This window comes from Capsaspora owczarzaki (assembly GCF_000151315.2).
Source record: "Capsaspora owczarzaki ATCC 30864 unplaced genomic scaffold supercont2.11, whole genome shotgun sequence".
In the NCBI taxonomy this organism is placed as follows: Eukaryota; class Filasterea; order Ministeriida; family Capsasporidae; genus Capsaspora; species Capsaspora owczarzaki.
In genome coordinates, this window is record NW_011887302.1 from 184,582 (window position 1) to 198,667 (window position 14,086).

Below are 14,086 nucleotides of genomic sequence, written 5' to 3' on the forward strand. Positions count from 1 at the left end.
TAATTTTTTTTTTTTCAAACGTTCTTCGTTTTCCCGCGCTTTTTTTTTTTTTTTTTTTTTTGTTTCAAAATCCCTTTCATTCATCAAATCCGAGTCGTTCCCGCGTTTCATCATTGTTCTCATCCTCAACTCGTCATTCCAACAAATCGTCGCTGACCATGTCGTCGTCCAAGCACCGCCGTGTGACGGACTCGGATTCAGACGAGGCTGAGCTCGAGGTGAACGGTAATGCAAGCCCAGCAAAGAGCAGCGACGACGGCCGAGGACAGCGCCGCCGCAGCACCCAGCGCCAGTCGACCAGTGCTCGAAGGAGCAGCCAACAAGATGATGATAATGATGATGACGGTGTTGGCGAGGACGACGACGACGACGACGACGATGAGGACGATGAAGCCGAGCAGATCAGCACTGCAGAGCAAGCGGTCGCGTACCTGCGAACGGCGCCACCGAGCAAGGCAAACTACGCAGCGCCAATGACATCGCTGACACCAAGGGACGTGGCCGATCGCCGCGAGCGGGAGCAGAACGACAAGGAACAGCGCCGCGCAGCTGTGCGCGCAGATCCGCAGGCCGCCAAGGAATGGTCCAAGCTGCTGCAGAAGAGCAAGGCGAGGCAGCTGGTGCGGGTAGCACGCAGTGTGGATCGAGCCATCGAGGTGCTGCAGCAGCAGGCGCAGCGCACCGGGTTGCAGCCGTCGCACCTGCTCACAGTGATTGATGCGGCAACGAGCGGCAAGCACAACGACACGCGCGCGTCGCGATTGCTGCACGTGTGTCTGCCGTCGAACGCAGGCATCCCAGAACGATGCTTGGTGGTGGTGGTGGGTCGCTTGACAGCTCGCATGATGTCGCCCGTCATCCAAGCCCTCGCGCTCAAGTGGTGCGTGTGTGCGCACCCATACCTCAGCTCGACCGACACTGTTCACGGCTTGTACGGCATGCTGATGCACTATCTAGACTTTGACACACTCCGACCTTCGGTTTGCGCGCTGCTCAACTTGCTCACACGGCGACGCGACGCCCAGCCCTTTCGCGTTCGCCGATTGCTCGATCTCAACCGCAAAGCCGGCGGTGACCACTCACTGCTCGCATTGCTTCGGGTGTACCAGCTGTATCAGCCAGATCTCATCTCCATTTCGCTCTCCGGGGTCCAGCTGCAGCGTGCCACCTTCCAGGCGCCTGACTCGGTGCTTGCGCGCTTGATGGCTCACACCCACAGCATTGCCGAGAACTTTGCCAACCCCCGCGGCGATGTGCCATTGTTTTCAGGTGCGTCAGGCGGCGCTGGAAGTCTTGCCATTCTGAGTCGGTCGGCGCTGCACTACACTCCAGTAGCGCTCAGCAGTAGTCGCCACACCAGCGACTCCACTACTTTGGCCATCACGCCGGCATTCTCCTCATCATTGTCATCGTCGCGGGCATTGGCGCCCCCAAAGAAACGGTTGCGCCTGGATCCCATCGCTCCCGTTTTGCACACATCTCATATCGCTGCTGGAAGCGTCAAAGGCTTAACTGTGCTCGGGATGAGAGATATCGGCGCCCGATTCACAGTGCGACACACGGCTACGTTGGAGCAACTAAACTCGCTCTCGGAACTAGGCCACAATATCGACCGCGTTGAAATGCCAAACCAAATTGCCGCAGTGCTGGAGTCGCCAATTTTGCGCCACGCCTTGTCCTGCGTCGGCGACCCCGTGTTGATTCGTCGGCTCGGCTATTACCTGGAACAGTTGCTCGCGGATGAGTTTGGCGCTCGCGACGCAAATACAGCCATGGCAGCAAACACTGCGTCGACGGGCGCGGAACTGGAACGCAACGCCACTGCTCGCAATCAAGCCGCCTTGAACGAGCGACTAGCCATTCAGCGTGACGCGACAAGTACTGCACGGCTGATGGATCAGACTCGCCATCCCGATCTGGCACGTGAATTTGAGCTGCCTGGCTTGAAATCAAGTGCTACGGTTGCGCAACCGAGTTTTACGTTTGACGGCGGGCATGATCTCAACGTGCGCGATCGTGCCATCTACAATCGGCGATCACGACTGCTTCAGACGTTGGTGGATTTGAACGACTTTTTCTTGGAGTCTGACCAGGTCGTGCTCACGTTCTTGACCAAATACCTTCGCGTTTGGAATGGAATTGATCATCGTGCCGAGATATTGGCGCTCGTATCTCGCATTTCCCCCTTGTAAGAAGCTTGATGCTGCTGGCTGCAAGTGTCGCCGTGATGCTGTTGTTTGAAGTCGCCGTCTCACCGGTTTTCTGTCGCAGAATGTACGAGGAACTCTATGGACAGTTCTTGTTTCCTTTGCAGCACATTTTCGAAACCTCCTCGCCGCAAGGGAAGGCCGAAATTTTGCTAGCCTACCGCCATTTGTTGCATCGCATGTGCAGCGTGGATTGGCGAAAATTCTTCCTTTCTCCCTCTGCACCGGGCGAGCCCGAGCACGAGTTTATTTTCAACAGTCATACACTTTCGCGCAAAGTCAACTATTTCCGCACCATTCAAGAATTTGGCTTGCACGTTCAGCGACTAAGCTTGGTTGCACTTGAAGTACGTTTGGTTGTCGTCGTTGTGCATTGGTCATTCGTCGGTTCTGGACTAATTTCTTCTTCTTCTTCTTCTTTTTTTTTTGGCTGCTCGTCCGTTTCTCGTCATGCAGCTTGACGCAGATCACATTGTTGTGCAACACGCCGTGCTTTCCTTCTTTGAGCTCGGAGAGTCGCTCTTGCGGGACTACAATTTGCCATTTTACATTCACCCACCACATAGTATCCTTGCACGGCTGTTTTACAGCACCCAAATGATGGTTGTTTCACGTGTGTGCGATTTACTCCAACGGTAAGCGTCTGGGCTTGGTTGAGTTTATGTTTTTTTGTTCTGGTGGGGCCACGAGGTTCTCATTTTATCTGCTGTTGAACACACACTCACACACTCACTCCTAACGTAGAATCGGAGACACCTACACCAAGATCAAGAAAATTGAACAGTGGGGCATGGTCGACCGTGCAACGTCCGACACGATGACTTTGCACAACGCCACCCTGTTGGAAATTGTCAATAGCGTGTGGCGCGACAAGCCCATGCGACAGACTGACTCTCAAGTTCCACTCTTCACAGCCAACGTGGAGCCGCTTGCTATTCGCATTTGTCAAGGCATGGACAATGGGATTCGAGAGCCGCTGGTGGCCGCCCCGATGTCGGATGCCTTGAATCTGTTCAACCACTTTGCATTCGTGTCGACCACGCGCCAGTTCCTTGTCAAGCACGCCTCCACGCTCAAAATCGGCAACAACAACAACGAGCAGCCGCTCGTGCCTGCAACGATGGGCCGCCTGGCGCCCCAGCGGTCTCTTTTCTTGTTCGAGCTGGAGCAAGCCAACATTGCACCTGGGTTGATGCGATTGTTGTGCTCTGCCTTCCAGTCTCTTCAGAGCAAAATTTCTGGCCATTTGAAAGAGCACCCAGAGTTTGTCGAGGAGGTCACCGACGAGCAAAACCGACAGGATTGAATGGAAAGTCGTGCAGCTGGGCTTGTTCTGCTTCTTATTTGATCGTTTGAATTGGGGGGGGGGGCGTTTGCATCTGGCTGTTGGTTTGTTTGCTTGTTTGTTTGTTTGTTTTCAAGCGAAGCGACTGACAGCACCAAGTTTACGAGTTCATTGTAATCATCTCCACTGTTCTCAGTTCTATGGTTTGCACTTGGAACGAAACGCGATTTGCTTCATTGATCATGCCTTCGAACTCTTCTGCCGAGCAAAAAATGAATGACTACATGCCTGTCAATGAGTCGGCTTGATGCGTTGGAAACATTGGGCAACTTGATGGGAAGCCTGACAGAGCGCTCCAGCTGGGAGATGAAGGCATTCAAGTGCATCCATCAACCAAGCAAAAGAATCAGTCTCCATCTCCCCCGTTTCAGTCTCTCTCCGTCTCATGCTTTCGTTCCTAATTTCTCAGTCTTACTTTATTGCTTATTCTATTTTTCTGAGATGAGTGAACTGTCGCAGTGGATCCAATCGCAAATCAGCCATGTACGACCCTTCTTCTATTGTGTTTGCATTGAGTGGTCAACGCCGCCCACCCACCCCCTGCCCTCTCCGTATTCCTTCTGCCTCTCTGTCACTCTTTTGACTCACCCTTGTTGCTTTGGTTTGGCTGTTGCCTCGCTGTGCTGTTGCCTTGCGCAGTACATCTTTGCCGGCGAGACTGAGCGCGATGTCCAGCGACTCCTCGCGTCCCAGCGCAACCTGCGGCCCAGCATGGAACGCTACAGTACGCTTTGCTTGATTTTCCTCCAATCTCGTCTCATTCGTTGACACGAGCAGCAGGGGCAGCGTGGAGAGGGACGCCGTTGACTGGACTGGCTCAATAACGTCATCGTCGAGCCTAAGAAGCTGGTCGCTCAAGCTTCGATCGGCTCAGAGGAGAGGGGGGGGGAGCAAGGAAGCCTTGAATGAGGTTGAAATGTATCTGTGTGTGCTCACTGTGTGCTTGGCTGTGGACCAGCGTTCATGGACGGACACGAGGAAACAATGATGTGCTTGAAAGGAACACTGCCCATCTCATATCGCGGTACAGTTCGCAAATGCCAACCCTGACGATGATGATGATGACGCATGTCGATGATGCATGTCGATGATGCATGAAGCTGACTTGTTGTTTTTTTGTTTTTGGTTTTGCTTTGGCTGTTGGCTGTTTTTAGGAGCGTCGTACAATATTCCGGTCGAAATTTGGCTCTGCATCGACCACCCTTCGAGCGCACCCATCTGCTATGTCGTGCCCACATCCACAATGCGCGTTCGGCCATCGGAGCGTGTCGATGCAAACGGCATGGTGATGCTCCCAACGCTCAGTCAATGGCAATCGGGGGTAAAGCACACCAGCACACAGCATGATTTCTTGTTGCGCAAAAATCGTTTGTCGTTCTCACTCTGCCACCTCTTGTCTTCTTGGCCCCTCGTTTTTTTTGTTGTTGTTTCGCGGTCAGACATCCAATCTGACAGACCTCACGCAGGATATGGTGCGCGCGTTCAGCATCCAGCCGCCAGTGTTTTCGCAGTCATCCTCGTCTGGCGCAACTCCTCCTCCACCCTCCCAACCTTCGCAACCCTCCCATTCATCATACTCGTCTTCTTCTTCATCGGGAGGCGGCTATAATGCGCCCCTCCCTGCCATCCCTCCAGCGGCGTACACGACCAGCAACCTGCCCTATCCGGTTTTCGGCACCAACAATCCTGGCACTGGATTTCCCCAATCCAACGCGCGCATGCAGATGCCGTCCCTTCCAAACGCTGCCGAGCAGCACCGGATTGCCCAAGGTGGCTACATGCAACAACAGAGCTGGCAGCAGTCACAACCACAGCAACTGCAACAACAACAGCAGCAGCCACTAACGCAACCGCCGGTGCAGGCCAAGGCGAGGGAGGCGCAAAGCAACGCCGAGGCCGATGAAGAGCAGCAGGTCTTGCTCGAGTCCATCAAGAGCGCTGTGGCCGAGCGGTTGCGGGAAAAGCTGCGCAACAAGCTGTCGGACGCCGAGGAGCGCATCCAGCTGCTGCAACAGGAAAATCGCGAGCTCATCAGTGGACGAGACCAAGTCAACCGCATGCTTGCCAACATGGAAGAAGAGCAGGTCAAGCTCGAGGAAAATTGCGTTCGGCTCGATGCTGCCATGGATGAGATCAAGCGAAACATGGCCAGGCTCGCGAGTGCCGGTGATATTCCCGTCGATCAGGCTGTCACAACCTCGACGCCCTTGTACAAGCAGTACGTTGCACACAAATCGCTGACCTCGAGTACAAAGCGAAAGGGAAATCGGGTACTCACGTTGTGTTTTTTTTTTTTTTTTGTTTTTTTTTTGTTTGTTTGCTTTTGTTTTTTGTCTGTTTGTGTTTTCAGGCTGCTCCAGATGGTTGCCGAAGAAAGTGCGCTCGAAGACGCATTGTACCACCTTGCAAATGCACTGCAACACCATGTCATTGATCTTCCGGTTTTCGTCAAGGTGCGTGGCATTGTTTGAAGTGTAAAATGTTTCGGGTTTTTCGTTCAGCTCACTCGTTGGTTTGACTCGTCTACAGCATGTTCGAACGCTGTCGCTTCGCCAATTCATGCTGCGCGCCAAGATTAAGAAAGCGCGTGACGTTGCCCATCTCCGAGATATCTAAAGCTTGCGAGAGAGAGTGAGAGAGATTGGGGGAATTGATCGTTGTTAGTCAGTATATACGTTGGAATCGAGAGCAACACTTTTTTTTTTCCCGCCATGCACAGTGGAAATTTTTTTTCCGAATTTCAGAAGAAAATCCGCCGAATTTTGGTCAAAGTTCGGAAAACAGTTTTTGCCAGTTCTATCGGTCAAAATTCGGTGCATCAGCAGAACGCGAATACGAAAATTGCTCGACGACCGATTGGTCAGCTATTATTAAAAATGATTTTTGTATAAAATTTATTGTATTATTGGTTTCCATATTTGCACAAATTTACCAAAATCTCAGATCGCCCCCGCCTGCACCTTGCTGGTGCTTTGTACTTGCCTTTGGAGGGCTTTTGCAGCTTCATATTGGGTGTACTCTTCTTCTACCTTGCGGCCCATGCTTCGGAATCCAGCACTTTGACATGCTCCTCGCGCATCAGAAAAACGTGGTGCGGTTCTTGATCTTTTTGATCCTTGCCCTTTTTTCTCTCCTTTGTTTTCTCCTTTTTTTTCTCACCCTGTGCTTTCGTCAAAGGTTTCTGGGCCAAAGTGGCGTAAACATACTTGACAAGGGTACCGTCGAGCTTGCCTTCAGCAATGTGTGGTGTGTCGTAGGCCTTATTGTTGGTGAGGCCAAACAGCCCGCGATACACATCCAAAACAGACGCGTTGCCGATTGTGTCGGAAGCCAAGTGGGGCAGTTTGGTCTGGTGATCGGCGTACGAAGATTTGCTGATTTGGAAAAAGATCAAGACGTTCGAGTCATCGTTTTGACGCGTCAGCAAGACTGCATCGGCAACGGGATGGTTGGACCAGCCAGGAACAAGCAGCGTGCCGACCGGGAAAGGCTGATCGCCGTTGAAAGCAGCGAGGTAATTTTTCGCGCCAAGATTCGTGATTGACCGGTCGAGCACATGCACATTGTCGACAGTTATGGTAAGCTCTAGGACCGCCTGGTGTGACAGGTTCGTCCCCTTCAACGTTTGACTCGCATACTGAAGGCAGGAGAGGACGAAAATCTCGAGTGCGCTCCAGGTCGTGGCCGGGTTGTCAAACACAATGCGCATCAGGCCGGCTCGCTCGGCGTTGAAGCGACTCACAGCCGCGGCGCGAACCAGATCGCTGACCGGGACGAGTTGGTCTGCCTCAGTTGGGTGTGCCTTCATCAAGCCGGTCTGCAGCCAAACCTCGGGTGTCCTCTCGGGGATGCTTGTCCGCGCAACAATCGTGGCGAGGTCGCAAACAAGGCTGGTGAATTCCGTTGTGGGACGAAGGCGCTCAATAAGGCGATCGAGTCGGTGGTCGTAATATTGCTCGCACAGTCGGCGAAACTCTGCTTCTGGATTCTTGTGGGACTGGGATGTTGCATAATACTGCAAAATGCGCGCGACGCCACCGAATTTCAGGTGAAGCTGTTTCATACTGGCGGCGGTGATTCTGAAGGGTGGATTGCGGTAGTACCAAATCGCGCGCAACGTTTCTGCTTCTTCATCAGTCAGGAACTCGATTGGCTGTTCAGCTCCACCACATTGCGCGCCGCTGAAAGCGTTGGATGAGTCCATCCTGGGCGAGGAGCTGACTGCAGCAACGAAAAACGAGAAACCGAAGCGTGTGCTGAGTCTGTAGAAGGCTTGAGCAGGATGGTCTGCCTTGAGCTGGTCCTCGTCACCAACGGGAAGGGCTTTCGCATGAATGATCGAATTCCACTGGTCGATGAGGACGAGGGTGCGGAAACGGTGACCTTCGGGCTTGAGGCCAGCCAACGCAGCATTGATGCGGCCCCATTGGTCGAGTGAGGGCCCATCATCTTCGACAAAAGCCGCCTTGAGTTTCCGAAACGCGGGCTCATCGAGGAAGCCCGAGCTCAACAGACGGCGGTTGGCAATTCGCATATCACCGATCAGTTGAGAAGCCGCGACCTCAGGTTGTTGTCCAACGAACGCAGCAGTCTCGGGCAGGTAGATGAGGAAAATGACACCATCGAAAGAACCAGGAGCGAGAGCAGGAGCAGGAGCAGGAGCAGGAGCAGGGGCAGGAGCAGGAGCAGGAGCAGGAGCGGCATCAGCAGCGCGGGACGCGGCGTAGCGCGAAAAGAAGGCCTTGTTGTGGCGCATCACCAGCACAACCAGCATCAGCAGAATACTGCTTTTGCCAACACCCCCAACACCGCTGAGGTAGCGAGGTTCGACGGCAATCGGACCAACCAGCTTGTTGAACAGTTCTTGCGGAAGTTGGCGATCGAGCAATTCGAGCTGCAGACCATGCTCGCCCAGCAAGGTCTGGATCTCGCCTGGCCCGGCCACGTCTTCTAATTCATTACTGGAAAAGATGAATGTTGTGCCTTTGGCCGGCGGAGGCGGTGCATCGTCGGTCAATCCGGCGGCTGAACTGCTCGGGTCGCTGTTGCTGCTGCTCGCGACGCTGCTGCTGTTGTTGCCCGTGTTGGCTGGTACTGTTGCTGTCGCTGCTGCGGCGGTAGATGCAGCCCTGCATCGTGAGCCACGAGACGTGCCGCCATGTCCTTCTTGAAGCCGTCAGATGCGAGACCGCGCTTGGTGAGCTCTTTGCGCAGCTGTTCAGCCTGAAAAGCAAAGAAACAAAAGCGCAGCTGTGAGCACCACGAACGGCACAACGAGAGCAGAGTGGTTGTGCCCTTACATAGAGACTCAACCACTGCTTTTCAGTTTTAGGTGCGGCCGCGGTGGACATTGTTGCGTTGGAAAGGAAAGGAGCGTGAGGGGGGGGGAGAGAAAAAGAAGAAAAAGAAGGGGAAAAAAAAAAAAAAAAAAGGGGAAAAAAAAAAAAAAAAAAGGCGCGAAAAACAAATGACTGAGAACTTGTCTTTGACATTTTCGCCGCGAACAGCTTCACTCACAATGCCCAGACCCCACTCTTCAGCTGGACGAGCTGGACGAGCGGCAATGAGCGGCAATGAACGACATGCTTGACGGCGTCATTTACACAGGCGTGGCGCTGCACGATTGTCGTCACCAGTTCCCTCGTCAGTCAGTCGAATGAGCAAGTTCGAGAAAATTGGCAAATGCGAAACACACAGCGATGCATGAATCCATCGTGCTCTCAAAACAGCAACACCGCGGGCAATGATCCATGCCACAGTTCTTTTCGATAACCGCTGAATTTCGAAAAAATTACGATTCTACGAGAGACTGTTTCAACGACAAAAGCGCGCGCAAGTTGGTTGATAGCTCGCTAGAAAGGCTTTTGCCCGGCAATCGGCAACAGTCTGTTCCTTTTCAATGCTCGCAGATCAACGTGTCTCCTTTCGATATCTGAGCGACAAAATAGCAGTCTCACTTTTTTTTTTTCCTTACTTTTTTCATTGTAAGCTTGAAACAGAAAAAAAAAAAAAAAAATGCTGAAAATCACACATGGAAAATCAAAGCCCAGCTTCCGCAGCCCGAGCTTTGTCACTTCGACGAAAAAAAACTAGAAATCAAACAAACAACTAAAATTGCAAGACACAACGAACAACATTCAAATTGCAAAGAAGAAGCAGAACAAGAACAAACAAGAACGAACATCAAGATGAATGAAAAAAAAAAACGGTTTCGCTTTTTTTTTTTTTTTTTTTTCGCTGTCTTGGCATTGACTTTTTTTTTTTTTTTTTTTTTTTTTTTTTGGTTTCAAACCGTCACTCATGTCTCAGTGCATTGACCTACCTACATCCCACCCTCAGCCTTCCCCCGACATACTCACAGTTCCATTTTGCTCTGTATTGTTTGCATTGGGAATCAGAACGGAAATCAACAAAAGGGTGGGGCGGTCAAGGATGAGCCAGAACGCTCAACAGTATGCACCGTCGACGAGCGCGACGTACGAGAGCTCCGAGGCCTACTCGTACCGACGCAGTGGCAATAGCAATGGCAGTGGCAGTGGCAGTGGCAGTGGGAGCAGCAGCCACCAGCAGAGCAACGGCGAGTCGAGTGCCGGCGGCGCTGGGACGGACGACTCGCCGAACGAGCTGTGGATGCACGAGATGCAGCGCAGACGCGAGTTCTTTGACATGCACGAGGACGAGAACGAAGACACGGACGACGGCAAGCCAAATCCATACCAGGTGCTGGGCGTTGCGCAGTCAGCCACCCTGGAGGAGATTGAGCAGGCGTTTCGCCGCTTGAGCACGCTCTTCCACCCCGACAAGCATCCACTGCACAAGCAAGAGTCCGAGCTCATCTTCACCAAGATCAGCAAGGCGTACGAGGTGCTCAAAAACCCAACCAACAGGCAGCTGTACGACATGGACAAGGATCGCGCCCTCGTTTTGGGCCAGGAGATTGCCGTGCGCGGCGTCTCCAAGGTCGAGGAAATCCGCGCAGAGTACGAGCGTTTGAAGCGTCGCCGGATTCAGCAATACCTGCAGATGCGCACCAATGCCAAGGGCGTGGTTGTTGCAGCAGTGGACGCATCGGCGCTGTTCGACAACTCTGTCGCTGTCGAGGCACACCAACGCGCACGCCAACGACAACAAGAACAACAACAACAGAAACGGCAGGCTCGGGGGAAACGGACGGACGCCGCAGAAGACGAACGCGATACAGAAGAGACCGCCGAGCGCCAGCAGACCAAGCGTCGGCAACAGCTAACAGTCGACATGCACGATGACGAGCTGGAGGCACGAGGCATGTCCTTCTCGCTTGAAGACATTGCCATTGCCGCTCTCAGCATCCAGCAGTCGATCGAATGCCCTGTCTCGGACAAGAACGTTGTGACTTTCAGCGGACAGCTGGGTGTTCGCAACGGCAACGGCTCGGGCAGTGTTCTGGCGTCGTTGCGCCATCAAATTTCCAACCTTGCCTGGGGCGAAGTGGAGGTGGGTGCAGGCTCTGGCGGCCAGCTCACCGTCCGTGGTCTGCGACACATCAACAAGCATCTGTATTTCGTTGGAATGGCGACTGTGCAACAACTGAATGCAGGCCGGTATGCGCTCGGGTATTCTGGAACCGTCGCCCAAACTCTTGGCGCCCATACGACCGGCTTTCTCACTCTGGGTGGCGGCATCCACTCGGCCATCAATTCGACCATTTCGCGCACGACCGAAAATTCTCAGTTTACTGGCATTATGCAGGTGAGAAATGTGTTGTTTGGGTTTTTCTGTTCAAAGTTTGAGTTGCTGCGCTCACTTTTTTTTTCTTTTTTTTTTTTTTTGTTTGTTTGCTTCTTTGACAAAACTAGTTTGGTTTGAACCAAACTATTCTTGGTTTGACCTACGTTCACAACCTCACCGACTCTTCCCGATTCCGCATTGCGGGCAAAGCAGGGTCCAACGGTGTCCTCATCGAGTACGGCGCAGATCGCAAGGTTGCCAAAAACACGCGCATCGGCATGTCTCTGACGATCGGAATACCGATGGGCATTGTGTTCAAGCTCAAGATTACTCGCGTGGCGCAGCAATACGTATTACCAATCACCCTCTCCCACGACGTCCTTCCCGCTCCTGCCGTGTTTGGCACCGTCGTCCCTCTTGCCCTCTACTCTCTCTTCCACATGTTTGTCATGTTGCCGCATCGTGCCCGTGAAGCTCAACGGTGAGCGAGACAGTTTTTTTTTGTTTTTTTTTTTTGGTTGTTTTTCTTTTCTCGCCTGTCCACGCGACATCTCACTCTCGACACATGCAATGCTTGGCAGAAAACTCGACCAGCTGCGTGAAGAGAACGCCGAAAAGATTGCTTTGGCCAAGCGAGAGGCCAAGGTGGCGATTGATCTCATGCGCGAAGCCGTGGAGCGCAAGATTGCCATTGAAGCGGAACGCGCAGGTAATGGTGGGGGCGGAGTTTTCGGGAGAAGCTTGAAACACAATCTTCGAGTGTCTGACGCCATTTGCCACTCGATGGACGGCAGGTTTGATCATTATCAAGGCGTTGTATGGCCGAGTCAAGGAGCCGCAATCACGCCGGGAGACGTCAGAGTTCGTGATTGATGTGACCCTCCCGCTGCAAAGCCATGTCAAGGACTCTGAACTCCACCTGCACGAAGGATCGAAAGCGAACATGCTTGGATTCTACGACCCTTGCATTGGCGAGACAAAGCATCTCTACATTTCGTACAAGTTCAAGGAGCTGATGCACGAAGTGCTGATTCCCGACGAAGAGCCGTTGTCGATTCCCAAGCGCTGTAAGTCGCATTCGTTGTTTTTGTGTTTGGACAGAACAAAGGTGGCATCTGAGTTGACGCTCATTGTTTTGTTTTTATTTGATTGGCTCCAACCTGCAGCGCACCTGTTGCCAATGCGACGTTAAAGGCGGCACAGAATTCTGCGCACACTGTGGACGAACGAGTGTGCTTGCAGCTTGTATTTGTGGTTTGCATTTTTTGAATAATATTTTGGGTATTTTTCACGAACTTTTCTCGTTGCCCCCCCCCCACCTTTTACATCATCGGCGTAACCTTCCAATGAGGTCAAGGAAGAAATAGTACAACGAGTTTTTATTGGGGGAAGAGGGCAGCTATCGATCTTGCTTCTTTTGTTGGGCTTGTCGCTCGGCGGCTTCTTTGCGCTCTTCCTCCGCCTTCAGTCGCGCCTCGTACGCTTTGACTTTTGCGAGCAATCGCTCCATCTTTTCATCGGGTGACAAGGTACGCACTTGGAGCTTGTCGTACCACGGCACGGGTTTTGGCAGTCCGGCCGCTTCGCGCTGTCGCTCCAACTCTTGCTCGTAAATTTGTTTCAGCGTGTACTCGTGCTGCCACTTCTGTGACGCCAGTGCGGTCCAGTGTATTGCCGCAGGAATGGTTGCAGCCAACGCCACGCGAGAGAGTGCCTGCGCCGGTGGCAAAGGTGTCCCTAAATACGCAAAGTCACAGAAATAAGTGAGATACTGAAGCAAATCCTTCCAGACCAGCGAGATTGTTTTTCTGGCGTACATCGCAAACCAGCATGGAAGATTCCGATCGCGGTAGATGCGATAAATGTCGAAGTTACTGGACCGTTGCTTGGGTTTGTCGAGACAAGTTCACGAAATCCTGCCAACATCACAACAACAAGCCCAAATAAAATCGCGGGTATTCTCTTTGACAAACATGCGCTCGCCTGTCTGGTGGTGCGTACCTGCAAAAGTAGCGCCCAGCATTGCCCATGTCGCGGCCAGCTTGGGAAGCGTCGTGCTCAGCGGCCGGTCGGTTCGCCTCGTTGCAGTCAAGCCCAGCGCCACAATCGCGCCACTCGTCGCTGCATTTTTTGTTGTTTTGCATGCATTTTTGATGTTAGTGATGAGCTCTTTTGCGGCTGAGACCTAGACATGCGACAACATCACAGGCAGATGCGGACCTCCGACGATTGCGCCAGTGCGCACACTCGACCACTCGAACGGCTGTCTGACGTCTGCCTTTGCAAACCGCGACAGGACGAGCTGCTCCCATAGCGTTGCTGTTGGCTGCTGGGCTGCTGGCGCTTGGTGCGGCGCTGGCGGTGGCGACGATGGTGTCGCAGCTGAATCTCCGTTTGGCGCCATGCGTTCAAACGCCAGAAAAAGCTCAGAAAACAACAAAAGAAAAAACGACTGAACGCAATCTTTGGCCATGAATAGCACGATGCATTGTTAGTTGGGATCAGAAACTCAGAAATGGTTGCGGCTCGAGCGCGGGCTCAGTCTGAGAATTTCCATTGTCACTCACTCACACATACACAACTTCTCTGACTGGAGAATCATGACGCTGTGGCAGCTTGTGCGCGAGCTCGACTTGCGTGATGTGCTGGTGCTGGCTGCGCTCGCCAGTGTCGCTGCGGTGCTGGTGCATGGACTGGTTGCGGGTGACTACTACACGACCGTGGTTGTGTTCTCTGCGCCCGCAGCCGTCTTCTTCCTGTTCTGCCAGTGGATGGGCCTCAAGTTCTTCCGTCACAACTGAGTGCAACCAACTGAGGTGCATTCATT

At 52.9% G+C, this 14,086-nt stretch overlaps 5 protein-coding genes across 5 annotated transcripts; 3 read left to right on the plus strand and 2 right to left on the minus strand.

Annotated features, from left to right (window-relative positions):
• The first annotated feature begins 65 nt into the window (after positions 1-65).
• Positions 66-3,578, plus strand: CAOG_06267 (hypothetical protein). Its single transcript, XM_004344966.2, has 4 exons — positions 66-2,188; positions 2,272-2,554; positions 2,664-2,842; positions 2,952-3,578. The coding sequence occupies exons 1-4, from the start codon at positions 159-161 to the stop codon at positions 3,511-3,513; spliced, it is 3,054 nt and encodes a 1,017-aa protein (XP_004345016.2). The 5' UTR covers positions 66-158; the 3' UTR covers positions 3,514-3,578.
• Positions 3,579-3,951: 373 nt separating this feature from the next.
• On the plus strand, positions 3,952-6,460 carry CAOG_06268 (hypothetical protein). The gene is made up of 7 exons (XM_004344967.2): positions 3,952-4,035; positions 4,192-4,276; positions 4,511-4,576; positions 4,707-4,873; positions 4,992-5,770; positions 5,903-6,005; positions 6,082-6,460. The coding sequence occupies exons 1-7, from the start codon at positions 3,994-3,996 to the stop codon at positions 6,166-6,168; spliced, it is 1,329 nt and encodes a 442-aa protein (XP_004345017.2). The 5' UTR covers positions 3,952-3,993; the 3' UTR covers positions 6,169-6,460.
• On the minus strand, positions 6,457-8,903 carry CAOG_06269 (hypothetical protein; the record flags this gene model as incomplete). The annotated part of the gene is made up of 3 exons (XM_004344968.2): positions 6,457-8,513; positions 8,648-8,775; positions 8,853-8,903. The coding sequence occupies 3 exons, from the start codon at positions 8,901-8,903 to the stop codon at positions 6,578-6,580; spliced, it is 2,115 nt and encodes a 704-aa protein (XP_004345018.2). The 3' UTR covers positions 6,457-6,577.
• A 610-nt stretch (positions 8,904-9,513) lies between these two features.
• Positions 9,514-12,555, plus strand: CAOG_06270 (DnaJ domain-containing protein). Its single transcript, XM_004344969.2, has 6 exons — positions 9,514-9,536; positions 9,951-11,280; positions 11,388-11,740; positions 11,841-11,968; positions 12,054-12,326; positions 12,426-12,555. The coding sequence occupies exons 2-6, from the start codon at positions 9,985-9,987 to the stop codon at positions 12,449-12,451; spliced, it is 2,076 nt and encodes a 691-aa protein (XP_004345019.2). The 5' UTR covers positions 9,514-9,536; positions 9,951-9,984; the 3' UTR covers positions 12,452-12,555.
• Positions 12,556-12,623: 68 nt separating this feature from the next.
• Positions 12,624-13,700, minus strand: CAOG_06271 (hypothetical protein). Its single transcript, XM_004344970.2, has 4 exons — positions 13,480-13,700; positions 13,261-13,380; positions 13,077-13,175; positions 12,624-12,996 (listed from the first exon to the last, which is right to left on the minus strand). Exons 1-4 carry the CDS (start codon positions 13,661-13,663, stop codon positions 12,659-12,661), a joined length of 741 nt encoding a protein of 246 aa, XP_004345020.1. The 5' UTR covers positions 13,664-13,700; the 3' UTR covers positions 12,624-12,658.
• Between the last annotated feature and the right edge of the window lie 386 nt (positions 13,701-14,086).

What these genes read in the sequence shown, in the direction of transcription:
- CAOG_06267 (XM_004344966.2), top strand. Translation starts at nt 159, where the DNA reads ATGTCGTCGTCCAAGCACCGCCGTGTGACGGACTCGGATTCAGACGAG. An exon ending in GTATCTCGCATTTCCCCCTT is followed by an intron (nt 2,189 to 2,271) that starts GTAAGAAGCTTG and finishes TTTCTGTCGCAG; the next exon opens with AATGTACGAGGAACTCTATG. An exon ending in GTGTGCGATTTACTCCAACG is followed by an intron (nt 2,843 to 2,951) that starts GTAAGCGTCTGG and finishes CTCCTAACGTAG; the next exon opens with AATCGGAGACACCTACACCA.
- CAOG_06268 (XM_004344967.2), top strand. Translation starts at nt 3,994, where the DNA reads ATGAGTGAACTGTCGCAGTGGATCCAATCGCAAATCAGCCAT. An exon ending in ACTGCCCATCTCATATCGCG is followed by an intron (nt 4,577 to 4,706) that starts GTACAGTTCGCA and finishes GGCTGTTTTTAG; the next exon opens with GAGCGTCGTACAATATTCCG. An exon ending in TCAGTCAATGGCAATCGGGG is followed by an intron (nt 4,874 to 4,991) that starts GTAAAGCACACC and finishes TTTCGCGGTCAG; the next exon opens with ACATCCAATCTGACAGACCT.
- CAOG_06270 (XM_004344969.2), top strand. Translation starts at nt 9,985, where the DNA reads ATGAGCCAGAACGCTCAACAGTATGCACCGTCGACGAGCGCGACGTAC. An exon ending in CATTGAAGCGGAACGCGCAG is followed by an intron (nt 11,969 to 12,053) that starts GTAATGGTGGGG and finishes GATGGACGGCAG; the next exon opens with GTTTGATCATTATCAAGGCG. An exon ending in GTTGTCGATTCCCAAGCGCT is followed by an intron (nt 12,327 to 12,425) that starts GTAAGTCGCATT and finishes TCCAACCTGCAG; the next exon opens with CGCACCTGTTGCCAATGCGA.
- CAOG_06271 (XM_004344970.2), bottom strand. Translation starts at nt 13,663, where the DNA reads ATGGCGCCAAACGGAGATTCAGCTGCGACACCATCGTCGCCACCGCCA. An exon ending in CACTGGCGCAATCGTCGGAG is followed by an intron (nt 13,381 to 13,479) that starts GTCCGCATCTGC and finishes CAAAAAATGCAG; the next exon opens with CGACGAGTGGCGCGATTGTG. An exon ending in CTTCCATGCTGGTTTGCGAT is followed by an intron (nt 12,997 to 13,076) that starts GTACGCCAGAAA and finishes TTGCGTATTTAG; the next exon opens with GGACACCTTTGCCACCGGCG.